General features: G+C 54.7%; 1 protein-coding gene across 2 annotated transcripts in view; it reads left to right on the plus strand.

Moving 5' to 3' along the window:
• FBLN1 (fibulin 1) overlaps positions 1 to 13918 on the plus strand; it is a 91034-nt gene that overhangs the window by 13296 nt on the left and 63820 nt on the right. For both annotated transcript variants that reach the window (XM_039462981.2, XM_039462982.2), the window contains exons 2-5: positions 336 to 441; positions 8268 to 8403; positions 10368 to 10530; positions 13730 to 13789. In XM_039462981.2, the coding sequence (XP_039318915.2) occupies positions 336 to 441; positions 8268 to 8403; positions 10368 to 10530; positions 13730 to 13789 (465 nt within the window). The remainder of the gene's footprint in view (positions 1 to 335; positions 442 to 8267; positions 8404 to 10367; positions 10531 to 13729; positions 13790 to 13918) is intronic.

The following is a 13918-nucleotide window of genomic DNA, read 5'->3' on the forward strand; positions in this document are numbered from 1 at the left end:
AGGGACTGCGTCAGCATCTCCAGCGTGTGGCTGGATCTCGGGGGCTGAGCTGTAACCCCATGCAAGTTGGATTCAGAAGGGGATTCAGCTGGGGAAGGATTCAGGCCTTTCTAGGAAGGAGTGGGGTGTGGGCTCCCAGGCTCCCAGCTGGGACCTGGTGCGGTTTTCAGTACTGGTTTGCAGAGTGACTAAAGGATGTGTCCCCTGCCCTTTCAGACCAGCCTGATGCTGTAGTCAGGATAGAAGGACGTGCGTGTCCTGGTGGTGCACCTGGGAGGGGCCCTTCGCTCGTTAAGTGGCGAAACCCCTCTCAGCTTGTTCTCTTCCCTGCCCAGTGGACACGGATGCCCTCATGGAAGCTTGCTGTGCGGATGGAAACCGGATGGCCACTCATCAGAAGGACTGCTCGCTGCCGTATGCCTCGGAATCCAAAGAATGCAGGTACATTTGCCAGTGGCCACTGTTTCACTGGAACAGTGTTCCTTTAGAGGGAAGTGGGGGAGGAAGGGACAGTGTGTGCCAGACCTCTCGGGAGAGGCTAGACACCCAGGCCCGGATCCATCCAGGCTGCGGGTGCTGCAGTGGGTGACCCCTGCCTCCCTCATGGCACAGGGCCTTGGCCTGCCCTTCCTGTGCCACTCTGTGATTGTCACGGTATCTGTCTCCTTCACTGGGAGCAAGAAGATGTGGGCTTGTGGCTTCTCTGCCACAGCTGGGCAGCCGTGGACAAGTCAGCTTCCTCTAAAAAAGTGGGGGGCCCAGGTGTGGTGGCTTACACCTGTAATCCCAGCACTTTGGGAAGCAGAGGTGGCCAGATCAGGAAGTCAGGAGTTTGACACACTCTCTACTAAAAAGATACCAAAAATTAGCCAGGCTTGGTGGCTCACGCCTGTAATCCCAGCTACTTGGGAAGCTGAGGCAGGAGAATCGCTTGAACCCTGGAGGTGGAGGTTGCAGTGAGCCGAGATCCTGCCATTACATGCCAGCCTGGGCGACAGGGTGAGACTCCATCTCAAAAATAATAAAGGGGGGAACAGTTGTTGGGGAGCAGAGGAGATCATGAGACTGAAGTGCCTTGTGAATGGAAACTCCGACCACCTAGAGACCCCAAAAATGCCCGTGAGCCGGGCACAGAGCGAAGTGTTTCACCAGCCAGTTTTTCACCTGTGCAGTAGCCCACATCTGATCCTACTGTCTTTATTTTTTTCGCCCCACATTGACTCAAGCTCTCTGAAAGTTCTGAGATCACATAAGCTTAGAATGAACGATGAGAGGCCGGGTGTGGTGGCTCATGCCTGTAATCCCAGCACTTTGGGAGGCCGAGGCAGGCGGATCATCTGAGGTCAGGAGTTCAGGAGCAGCCTGGCCAGCATGGTGAAACCCCATCTCTACTAAAAATACCAAAAAATTTAGCCATGCTTGGTGGCGCACGCCTGTAGTCCCAGCTACTTGGGAGGCTGAGGCAGGAGAATTGCTTGAACCTGGGAGGTGGAGGTTGCAGTGAGCTGAGATTGCACCATTGCACTTGAGCCTGGGCAACAAGAGTGAAATTCTGTCTCAAAAAAAAAAAAAAAAAAAAAAAAAAAAAGAATAAATGATGAGATTAGGTCATGCTGATCATCATCATAAAAATAATAGTGGAGGCCAGGCACGGCGGCTCACACTTGTAATCCCAGCACTTTGGGAGGGCGAGGCAGATGGATCACAAGATCAGGTGTTCAAGACCAGCCTAGCCACCACGGTGAAACCCTGTCTCTACTAAAAATACAAAAATTAACTGGGTGTGGTGGCAAGTGCCTGTAATCCCAGCTACTCAGAAGGCTGAGGCAGAGCATTGCTTAAACACAGGAGATGGAAATTGCAGTGAGCCAAGGTCACGCCTCTGCACTCCAGCCGGGGCAACAGAGTGAGACCCATCCCCCAATAATAATTATAATAATAGTGAAAACCCCAGCAAGCCCGTGGTGGAGCGCCTGCTTTACATGGAGCCTTTGATATACATTATCTCATTGAACCTTCTCATGAACCCCATTTGACGGAACAGGAGACTGGGCTTTTCCTGGGTGTCCAACTGGTAAGCAATGAGGTGAGGATCTGAACTCGCAGCACGTGTCTGGGAGGCGAGGGTGGGGAAGCATCCAGCATCTGCCATCCATTTGTTTTCTCTGCCTCAAGTCCGAGTTGCAGCGGCTGTGGTGCGTGGAGCCGGGAGCGTGGGTTGGAGAGCTGTCATGGAAAGAATGCACAGCGACAGCTCACCCGGCTCACCCACCTCCTCCCGGGGATTTGCATTTGTGCTGGGGTGTGCACGGGTTGCTGCCTTCCAGCAGTGATGAAGGACATTGATCCTGGTGGAGGAAATTCTTGAAAAGTCAAAAGCATTCTAGACCAAACAAAGGAAAACAGGAAGCTTGCGCAGTTTGAATGGACTGGGAGACCCTGCGGTCAGGATTTATGGGGCATCTGATGAGTGCGAGCCCTGATCATGCCTTGCGGCGGGTACAGGAAATGCTGGAAGTGTCAGAGGGGCCGCCAACAGTTCTGCAGTGAGGCCGCGGGTGATCAGCGCCAAACATTTGGTGTACTGTCTTCACGGACAGCAACCAGCCTGGCCCCAGAAAGGACAAGGGCTGGGGAGGTGGACCAGCCTGGTTGGGTTTCTGGCCGGATGACCTGAGCCAGCTCAAAGGCACCACGATACCTCCTTTTTGGGGCTTTTATAATGATCAGAGATTGGCTGGGCGAGTTCTTTTTTTTTTTTTTTTGAGACGGAATTTCACTCTTGTTACCCAGGCTGGAGTGCAATGGCGCGATCTCGGCTCACTGACCTCCGCCTCCTGGGTTCAGGCAATTCTCCTGCCTCAGCCTCCTGAGTAGCTGGGATTGCAGGCACATGCCACCATGCCCAGCTAATGTTTTGTATTTTTAGTAGAGACGGGGTTTCACCACGTTGACCAGGATGGTCTCGATCTCTTGACCTCGTGATCCACCCGCCTCGGCCTCCCAAAGTGCTGGGATTACAGGCTTGAGCCACCGTGCCCGGCCTGGCTGGGCGAGTTCTAATTGCAGCACTTTGGGAGACCAAAGTGGGTGGATCACCTGAGGTCAGGAGTTCGAGACCAGCCTGGCCAACATGGTGAAATCCCGTCTCTACTAAAAATATAAAAATTAACCAGGTGTGGGGGCTGGCGCTTGTAGTCCCAGCTACTGGGGAGGCTGAGGCAGGGGAATCACTTGAACCCGGGAGGCGGAGGTTGCAGTGAGCCGAGATTGAGATACTGCACTCTAGTCTGGCAAACAGAGCAAGTCAAAAAAAAAAAAAAAGAAAAAAGAAAAAAGATAGCTCCAAAATTTGTCAAAGTCATTGGTGACTAGAAGTCAGTAGTGACTAAAATCCTAATTCACAAGCAAGGCCCAGAGAGTGGCCGAATCTGTGGCCTCAGTTTCTCTGTCTGCCCATGGAGGGGTTACACTGGCTGATGCCTTGCTTTCTTTTATTTCAGTAGGTATTAATAACAGTGGCTCCCTGTTAGGGGCTCAATTGTGTCTTCCCAAAATCCATCTGGTGAAGTCCGAACCCCCAGTATCTCAGAATGTGATCTATTTGGAGACAGGGACTTTAAAAGGTGATAGGGTTAAATGAGGTCATTCGGGCGGACTCTAATCCACCAGGACTGGTGTCCTTCGAGGAAGAGGCGAGGACACAGACACACACACAGGGAAGGCTGACTGGGGACACAGGGAGAAGAGGGCATCTGCGGGCTCAGGCCCGGGAGAGGGGCCGCAGAAGGAACCCGCTGCCCTCTGAGACCCACCCGGAGAGGGAGTTCCTTCTCTCTTTATGGGAAGCGTGGGTGCAAGTCCAGACTCTCCTGTGGCTCTCCACTTGTTTCGGGTGGTGCTTGCTTCATCACGAGGGGCTTTGGGAAATTCTGGCTAGATATCGTGAGTTTCCATATGACAGTATCCCTGGAACATGTGGTTCAATGCCCGGGACACCACTCAAGGGTCCCCAGATGTGAGTGACTGGCCAGTTGTGTCACTTAGGCCCCAAGAGGCCCACTGACTCATCCCAGTGGACACACAGGCCAGAGGCCACATACCTGTCCTACGCGCCTCTCTAGTGAGCCACTGAGCCGCCCGGCTCTGCCTCTGTCACTGTCCTGCGGTCCCAGGTGCCATCTGCTGCCCTCCAGCCGTTCCTGCGGGCTTCCCCTTTATCCTGTTCTCATTGGCCATGCAGTCTGCACCAATCAGAGGCTGAGCCTGGGCTCCGGCTCACGGTGAGATGGAGCCCATGTAAGCGTTCAGCAGGCAGGCTGTGGGGTCCTTGTGTGAGCAGGACCCCGCCCCAGCCTTCCCAGTCTGTAGAGGTCAGAGCTCCTGTCTGGGTGAGGCAAGGACTGCAGGTGGGGGGTGTGGCCAGCAGCACAGTGATGCTAATAAAGGGGGACTTTCTAATGAGTTTTGTACAGATTATCATTTTTTTTTTTTTTTTTTTTTTTTTTGAGACGGAGTTTCGCTCTTGTTACCCAGGCTGGAGTGCAATGGCACGATCTCGGCTCACTGCAACCTCCGCCTCCTGGGTTCAGGCAATTCTCCTGCCTCAGCCTCCCGAGTAGCTGGGATTACAGGCACGCACCACCATGCCCAGCTAATGTTTTGTATTTTTAGTAGAGACGGGGTTTTACCATGTTGACCAGGATGGTCTCGAACACCTGACCTGGTGATCCACTCGCCTCGGCCTCCCAAAGTGCTGGGATTGCAAGCTTGAGCCACCGCGCCCGGCCCAGATTATCATTTTTAATGAAGGCAGGGAAGGGATAGGGTAGATCAGAAATCGAATCTGATTTACAAGAATCCTTTTATTAGTGATATGTAAAAGATGCAGGGAAACAAGGATCACTGACCACCTGGTTTGTCTGTTGTTAGCCAATTGTTTTTTCTTTCTTTTCTGGTTTTGAGATGGAGTCTCGCTCTGTCCCCCAGGCTGGAGTGCAGTGGCTCGATCTCAGCTTGCTGCAACCTCCACCTCCCGGGTTCAAGCGATTCTCTTGCCTCAGCCTCCCCATTAGCTGGGATTACAGGCGAGCCCCACCACGCCTTGGTAGAGATGGGGTTTCACCAAGTTGGGCAGGCTGGTCTGGAACTCCTGGCCTCAAGTGATCTGATGCCTTGGCCTCCCAAAGTGCTGGGATTATAGACACGAGCCACTGTGCCCAGCCGAGTTCTCTTCTTTTGAAGTGGCATTCTGTGAGGCTCACCTGCTGAAGTAAAATCAGTTTCTGTTCATTCAACAAATATTTATTGGTTCTTGATGCTCAGGAAGAGGCAGGATGAAAGCCATGGGCAGGCCAGCCGTCCTGTGCAGAAGTCGAGGGTGTGAGGCCCTAAGGGTCCCACAGGGCCCAAAGGAGGGGGCGTCAGCTCCCCCAGTGGATGAGAGGCTCGGAGAGGACCACAGAGAGAGCCATGGGCTCTAGCCAGGCAGGGGTTAAGCAGCCTGCAGCTTCAACAAGGACACTTTCGGTGTGGTCATGAGACGGCAGCTTTGCTGTTTTCCCATCATGTATCATCTTGACTCCAGGTCTCCACCAAGGCCCGACATTCTTTGGGATCCAGATCTAAATCCACCAAAATCTTGGATTAGATTAAACCCACGTGCCCTTCGGCATCTTTTGGAGGAATTTTCACGCAGTGAAACCTAAAGCAGGTCCCTAGCTGACATTTTCCAGCCCAGCACCTCTCTGACCCCTTCTTTATTTTGCAAATCTCACTGAGGGCCTGCTAGGTGCCAGGCTCCGTCCTGGTGAGTGGGGATGTATCAATGAACGGAATACGCAAAGTCCCCTGGCCTCGCGGAGGTGGCATTCTACAGGCGACACAGAATGTGAAGAAAGTAATCAATCAATCTGGTGGTTTGTAGGAAGACAGGATGAGCCGTGGAGAAACAGGGACGGATGGGGCTTCTGCTCATGGTGGGTTTACAGTTTTAGACAGAGCTGTGGGGATGGCCTCACTGTGCCAGGACCTGAAGGGGCAAGGGAGTGGGGAGTATGGAAGGTGGGAAGAGCATCGTAGGCCGAGGGAGCAGCCAGCGTGAGAGCCCAGAGGAGAGGGTGCGCAGGCACTGGGTGGCACAGCAGGGGAGCCGGGGTGGCTGGACTGGGGTGAGTGAGGGCCAGTCCCCATAGAGGCCGAGGGGGTGGGGTTGAGCCTGAGGCAGCCGACACCCAGCAGTGCCTGGGATGCTAGGTTGCTTCCACCTTTAGGGTGTTGTAAATAATACTGCTGTGAGGCTGGGCGCGGTGGCTCAAGCCTGTCATCCCAGCACTTTGGGAGGCCGAGGCAGGTGGATCACTTGAGGTCAGGAGTTTGAGACCATCCTGGCCAACACGGCGAAACCCCGTCTCTACTAAAAATGCAAAAAATTAGCCGGGCATGGTGGCGGGCACCTGTAACCCCAGCCACTCGTGAGGCTGAGGCAGGAGAATCTCTTGAACCCAGGAATCGGAGGTCGCAGTGAGCCGAGATTGCACCATTGCACTCCAGCCTGGGTGACCGAGCAAGACTCTGTCTCAAAACACACACACACACACACACACACACACACACAACTGCTGTGAACGTGGGTGTGCAAGTATCTGTTTGAGTCCCTGCTTGCAGTTCTTCGGCTGTACCCTGAAGCGGGATCGCTGGGCCCCGTGCTTTTTCCGTGTTTGGTTTTGTGAGGAACGGCGCTTCGAGGCAGCTGCACCGTTTCCATTCCCACCAGCAGTGCACGCGGGTTCCAGCTTCTCCACATCCTCGCTAACACCTGCGATTTTCTGGCCGGCCAGTGTTTTTTGGATGGATGCACACATGTCTGCTGGGTGTCTCTGACAGTTTCGTGAAATGCCTGTTATTTGCAAATCCACCGAAAGCCTGAGTGAAATGTGTGCTAGCTCAGCTCGGTCATTCCATCCCGGAGCCTGAAGGCAGTTCTGGAGACAGACAGGCAGCTGGGAGCCGATGTCCGGCCCCCCAGGGAAGGCTGGGGGAAGGGACGCTGGTGGCTGCCATCTCTGTGCACAGGCGGCCTGGCTGTCCTTGCCAAGAGGCTGGGGAGGCCCCCACCCTCCTCCTGGAGGCATGAGTTGGGCAGCTCTTCCTGCCCTTGCTGGCTTTGGCCGGAGCTGGGGTGATTTTGGGTCTGGTCGGGGGCCACCTATGACACACTCCGCTCCTGCTCATCGCCTTCGGAGCCCGCCCATGCCGGCCTCTAGCTGTCACGGCCTCATGGTTGTGTCGGAGGAACTGATTTTGGCAGGTCAAGTTTCCCCTGCTACACAAGCTCCAGGTTTTTGAGGACCTCTCCCCAGAGCCCCGGCAGGGCTGGGAGGCGTGGGCTGTGCCACTAGATGCCATCGGAGCAACCTCGGGACTCTCAGAAGCTGTTTGCTCTGAGCCCTGAAGCCGGGATGAGTGCTGACAAGAGCTCAGCCTGATAAAGGCATGAAAGGTCGGGCCCAGAGTGAGCCCCCAGCCGCTTTTAGTTTTTCACATCTACAGGAACAGTCTGTGGGTGAGGCCCGGTACTCGGAGGAGGGATAGCTGCTCTGGTGGCAAAACGGGCTCCTGACCCTGGCTCCAGACACCACTCTGCATTTAGGCTTTTTTTTAAAAAAAAAAAAAAAGAGGCCGGGTGCAGTGGTGGCTCACGCCTGTAATCCTAACACTTTGGGAGGCCAAGGTGGGTGGATGATCTGAGGTCAGGAGTTTGAGACCAGCCTGGCCAGCATGGTGAAACCCCATCTCTACAAAAATACAAAAATTAGCCGGGTATGGTGGTGTGCGCCTGTAGTCCCAGCTACTCGGGAGGCTGAGGCAGGAGAATTGCCTCAACTTGGGAGGCGGAGGTTGCGGTGAGCCAAGATCACACCACTGCACTCCAGCCTGGGCCACAGAGCCTCCATCTCAACAAAGAAAGAAAGAAACAGGGTCTCACCATGTTTGCCGCCCAGGCTGGTCTCAAACCCCTGAGTCAAGTGGTCTTCCCGCCTCATCCTTCCAACGTGCTGGCATTACAGGCGTGACCCCCTTCGCCCGGCCGAGCTTTTCTAAAGCGCTAACTGAGCCCCTTCTGTATGCCGTGCACTGTGTTTCTCTCTGCGTCTGTGGGAGCAGGGAAGGGGAGGCTCAAAGGTGAGAGCGCCCCATCCCCAAGAACCTCGCGCCCCGGGCCCCCTGCCCGCAGAGCCTTGGCCCAGCCCGCCCCTCGCCCACAGGATGGTGCAGGAGCAGTGCTGCTACAGCCAGCTGGAGGAGCTGCACTGTGCCACGGGCATCAGCCTGGCCAACGAGCAGGACCACTGTGCCACATCCCACGGTGACAACACCAGCCTGGAGGCCACGCTTGTGAAGGTGAGAGCCAAAGAGCATGTGGGGTTGCTGCCTGTCCCCGCCAGTCGGCAGACCCGGGCCCTCCCAGCCGAGCAGCACCGTCCGTCAGCGCTCCCCGCCCCAGGCCGCCTTTCCTAGTGAGCAGTGGGGGTTCCTGGGCCAGGAGGAAGGTGGAAAACCCCAGTATTTTTCCTCCTCCCCTGTAGTCGTAAACCCCAGAGGACTCCCGTGGGGACTGGGGGTGAGGTGAGCCGGCCTTGCCTTGAGGATTGCCTGTCTCCAGGCTTTAGGCAGATGCAGAAGTCAAAGCAGGGCTCGTCTTGGGCTTTCAGAATCTTCTCAGTTCAGGGTAGGCACCCTCACCCTACCCAGGAGGCTCCTAAGCTTCCCTGCCCACAGACCAGTCACGGTCCAGAGCTAAGAATGGGCCCTCACTAAGATCTCCAAGATACGACCTCTATAACCACTCTAGAAGAGGCAACTGAGCTTCAGAGAGGCCCACCCTCCAAAATGGCCTCTCTAAAGTCCTGTCGGACCCAGAGGGGGTCCCGCCCTGAAGGTAAGCTGTGAATAAATGGCATGGTCCTTTCCCGAGTGCTCCTGGGACCCTGTGTGCTGGCAGGTCACTCAGGACCTCCATGGCCGCGGAAGGGCTGTGTCTTTGCAAGAGCTGGAAAGCTGCCTGACAGCACTCCTGGTCTGCACACTGCCAGCAGACCCAAGGTGTCCAGGCCACCCCTCCCTTGCCACCGCCCAGGGAGGAGAGCAAGCCCAGCCGGGAGCTCGGGCTGGGGAGCTGGGTTTTCTGCTGGAGGCACCAGATGACGAAAATGCGTTTCCTGGAAGAAGCCTCCCGTTCCCAGTTAGGAAGGTGATGGAATCATTTTAAGAAGCAAGAATCTGAATGAAGTCTGGATTCCAGGACGGGGTGTGAGGGCTCCTTCGTGGGGATTCTCCACGTAGATTGGGGTGTGGAGGGACGCCACGTAGAGGAATTAAGGTTTCCGAGCCCCCTGCCCACCTTGGCCTGGGTAAACTTTCACGCGGGTTGCGGGGGGGCGGCTCTGGCCTAGGAGGGAGCCGGGTGGGGTGAGAGTGGGGTGGCCTGGTCAAGGGGTGCCTGGGAACCGGGACCTTGGGCATCTAATGACTGCCCCCCGCCCCCCGCCGACCCCGTCTATGCAAGGCTGGGCCTTGCAGATGCCGTCTGTCCCGCACAGAGCTCTGCCCATGTCCTCAGGCTTCAGAGGTGTGGGAAAAGCAGAGAACATTCTAGCAGGAGTGGGGACAGATCGCTTTGGCAGATGAGCGATTTGTGTTTCCGGGAAGGATTACTCACACCCTGAACGATGGACGAGGTAACTGGCACTCCCTATGCTTTCTGGCAGCAGAGGGCGTAGAATAAGCAGTCTGGAAGACCCATCAGCGCCACAGAACGGAGGCAAAGCCACACCTCCCGGCTCCTGCTGGGGACTGTTCGGAAAGTTCTGAGCCCCTCTTAGGGTGACCGTTTAATCAACACTGAGCGGGGCTTTTCACGTGTCAGGGCAGATGTTGCTTCGGAGACTCGGATGTGAGGTTGCAGGGACTTGGAGGTAGCTACTGGGACCTGGTCCAGGTGACAGACAGCAACCCTGTCCTTTGACCTTGCTTGATGACTCGTCTTGAAGTCCCTGTGCTTTCAAATGCACAGTGCGATTCCTGCTGCCGGCACCTCCCTAACTCAAAAAGGCAGACGCAAGGTACAACGTGTGGTTCTGCCGGGCACGGTAGGGCCGTCTCAGACTCGCGAAAGGAGCAGACCCTTGGAGCTTGAGCTCTGCTCTTCGCTGCCGCTGTTTAGAAGTGGTATCTAAGCCAGGCATGAGTCATCGCTCTCCAGGTTGTGTGGACAAGGGGCTGAGAGGCGATCCCCTGAGGCCTCTTGGGCCCCACTGGGCTGTCTGCCCAGCTCTTCCATCTGGAGTCCCCACCTGTGTTTGCAGAGGTGCTGCCATTGCTGTCTGCTGGGGAGGGCGGCCCAGGCCCAGGGCCAGAGCTGCGAGTACAGCCTCATGGTCGGCTACCAGTGCGGACAGGTCTTCCGGGCGTGCTGCGTCAAGAGCCAGGAGTCCACAGACTTGGACGTCGGGGGCCTCCGAGAAACGGGTAACTTTTTCCCTTCCTTCCCTTGTGGGCCGTGTATTAAGGCTCTCCAGGATGTATATATAGAACGAGAGTGGAGAGAGAGAGAGTTTAAGGACTTGGCTCACGTGATCGTGGGGGCTGGCAGAACAAAAATCTGTAGGGCAGGCTGGAGCCCCAGGGAAGGAGGGCCGTTGTAGCTGGAGTTCAAGGGCCGCGTGCGGGCGGATAGCCGCCATTCCTGGAGGAGGGCAGTCTTTTTTCTCTTAAGGCCTTCAGCTGATTGCGTGGGGCCCACCCACGTTATGGAAGATGATCTGCTTTTCTTGGTGCCAACAGACTTACATACTACTCTCTTTTCTTTTTTTCTTTTTTGAGACAGAGTCTTGCTCTGGCACCCAGGCTGGAGTGCAGTGCAGTGGTGTGATCTCAGCTCACTGCAACCTCTGCCTCCCAGGTTCAAGTGATTCTTGTGCCTCAGCCTCCCGAGTAGCTAGGATTACAGGCGTGCAGCACCATGCCTGGCTAATTTTTGTATTTTTAGTAGAGACGGGGTTTCGCCGTGTTGGCCAGGCTGGTCTCGAACTCCTGACCTCAGGAAATCGACCCACCTCGGCCTCCCAAAGTGCTGGATTACAGGCATGAGCCACCCAGCATGGCCAATATTAATCTCTAAAAATTAGCTTCGCAGCCACATTCAGGCTAGTGATTGACTAAATATTAGGGTACCGTAGCTCAACCAAATTAACACTTAAACCATTCCAGGTAACGTGAGCATCCGCATCACCGTTGCCTTAACTCAACACGGGCTGACTCTGGTTGTCGGAGCCATCTGTGTTTGTGACCTCATCTGAGAGCCACTGTCCTGGAGTGATGCTTGAGTGCTTCGAGTTTGGGATCGGACAAATCCGTGCTCCGTCCCGGTCCTAACGTGTACCTTGGTGAAGTGGGGATAGTTGCAGTCCTATTTCATCAGGTTGCTGGGAGGATGGAGTGGGAGATTGGGTGTCAAGTGTTGGGTGCAGCACCTGACCCCGTAAGCATCTGCCCTCCCCGTCTCCCCTTGTCCCTTCAGCCGCCCAGGGCAGCGGAGGTAGGTGGCCTTGCTCTCACGTCATGGGTGCACGTCTGATGCTCAAGATCACATGGCTGACGTGTGGAAGAGGGAGACCCTGGCCTTCCACCTCCTGGCCAGTGCCCTCTCCATCTGGAGACGATGACCTATGTGACGTATGGGGAGCGGCTAGGGGCCATTGCTCGTCAATAGCTGGCTATGCTCTACCAAATCACAGATACTTACTCAGCAAAGGGGTGTGTGACCCCAAGAGCAGCTTCAAGGGCGCTCTCAGCTGCGTGCCTCCCAGTTCTGCGACCTCACCCTGCTCTCCTCCAGAGGCTTGGGGCGTGGTTCTGTTACAGGGTTCGGGAGAGACTTCGTGGCTGTCCAGTAGTCTCTTACATGTATGCCATGGTTTCTTGTGCTGTAAGAGAATTAACCTGGAAGAAGGCAGGGCTCCGCGTGGGCCAAACTTGCTGTGTGGGTTTCAGCCTGTTCTCTCCTCTCTCTGAGCTTCGTCCCCACTCTCTTAAAAAATAAGGAGGCACAAGCTGGGCACGGTGGCTCACGTCTGTAATCCCAGCACTTTGGGAGGCTGAGGTAGGTGGATCACCTGATGTCACAAGTTCGAGACCAGCCTGACCAACATAGGGAAATCCTGTCTCTACTAAAAATACAAAAATTAATTGGGCGTAGTGGCAGGTACCTGTAATCCCAGCTACTCGGGAGGCTGAGGCAGGAGAATCACTTGAACTTGGGATGTGGTGGAGGTTGCAATGAGCCGAGATTGCGCCATTGCACTCCAGCCTGGACAACAGAGTACGACTCCATCTCAAAAATAAATAAAATAAAATAAAATAGAGGCAGGAGGTGCCAGACGGGGCGAAAGGGAAGAACCGACAGACCTGTATTCCCTAAGTCAAGCCGATGGCTATAGGGTCCCAGGTCACTCGGGGAACCCGGTCACCCGGGACCCATGCTTCACTTCCTGTTCTTAGTTTTTCAAGTCCAGGGCCCCATGGATGCCACTGAGATGATGTCACATGTCACAGTCTTCAAGAGGGGTCGGGGCCACATTCTGCCTCCTTCCTTGGCTTTTGAAATCAGAGAGGACATTTTCACTTTAAACAAACCCAAACTATTCGTGCTGGCGGAGGATTTCTCCCGTCTCGGGGGAGGGTTTTCACTGATTTATGTCTGTAGGGTGAGCAATCTCCGGGCTTTTCTGTGGCTCCAGATGTTTGTTTTCTCTCTCCAGATGTATCCTCTCTCCTGTCTTTTTTCTGCTTCTGTCCTTGCTCCAGACTTTGCCTTGCATGCTCCCTCCTCTGGGAGGGCTTCCTGTCTTCACTACTGCCTGTGCCATGGACCCACTGTGTGTTTCCTGGGGGCCATACAGAAGGACCCCAGACCAGTGCTGGCCTGCCACAAATAAGTACAGAAACGGAGGGTGAACTTTACAAACAAGAGCGTTTGACAGAATCAGGAGGCACAAGTTTTTACCACGTGTATCGGTTTAGACTCGGATGGCGTGTCTTGGTCGTTAGCAAGGCTGTGACTGTACTTGCTGAGATGGTCGAGCAGTTTGGACCATGGGACAGCACCAGCCTGAAGTCAGTGAACACAGGCTTTTATGTCTGTGCTCTTTCTATTATAATTGATCCTTTTTTTTTTTTTTTTGAAATGGACTCTCATGCTTGTCACCCAGGATGGAGTGCAATGGCATGATCTTGGCTCACTGCAACCTCCACCTCCCGGGTTCAAGCAATTCTCCTGCCTCAGCTTTCCAAGTACCTGAGATTACAGGCACATGCCACCACACCCAGCTAATTTTTGTATTTTTAGTAGAGATGGGGTTTCACCATGTTGGCCAGGATGGTCTCAACCTCCTGACCTCAGGTGATCACCCACCTCAGCCTCTCAAAGTGCTGGGATTATAGGCATGAGCCACATGCCTGGCCTATCATTGATTAGATTAATTACACGTTTACAAGTGTAATTGTATCTTAAAAAGGATACAGTTAATGTTTAGCTGTTTATATAAGATGTTCAAATGGGCATTACTGCCTGATAGTGACAAGAAGGAAGAATGTTGGGAGTTTCTTCTATGATAAGATGGGACCCTGTGTCTGGATCAATGTCTGACTTGGTCTTTTTCCCCCTTAGATAAGATTATTGAGGTCGAGGAGGAACAAGAGGACCCATACTTGAATGACCGCTGCCGAGGTGAGACTTGGGTATCTCCCCTGAGCCGTTTGTTGGTAGTTGAACAAACCCCAAGGGGCCAGCAGGGTGGCTCAGGCCTGTGATCCTAGAACTTTGGGAAGCCAAGGCAGGAGGATCCCTTGAGCCAGG

This window comes from Saimiri boliviensis, chromosome 21 (assembly GCF_048565385.1).
Source record: "Saimiri boliviensis isolate mSaiBol1 chromosome 21, mSaiBol1.pri, whole genome shotgun sequence".
NCBI lineage: Eukaryota > Metazoa > Chordata > Mammalia > Primates > Cebidae > Saimiri > Saimiri boliviensis.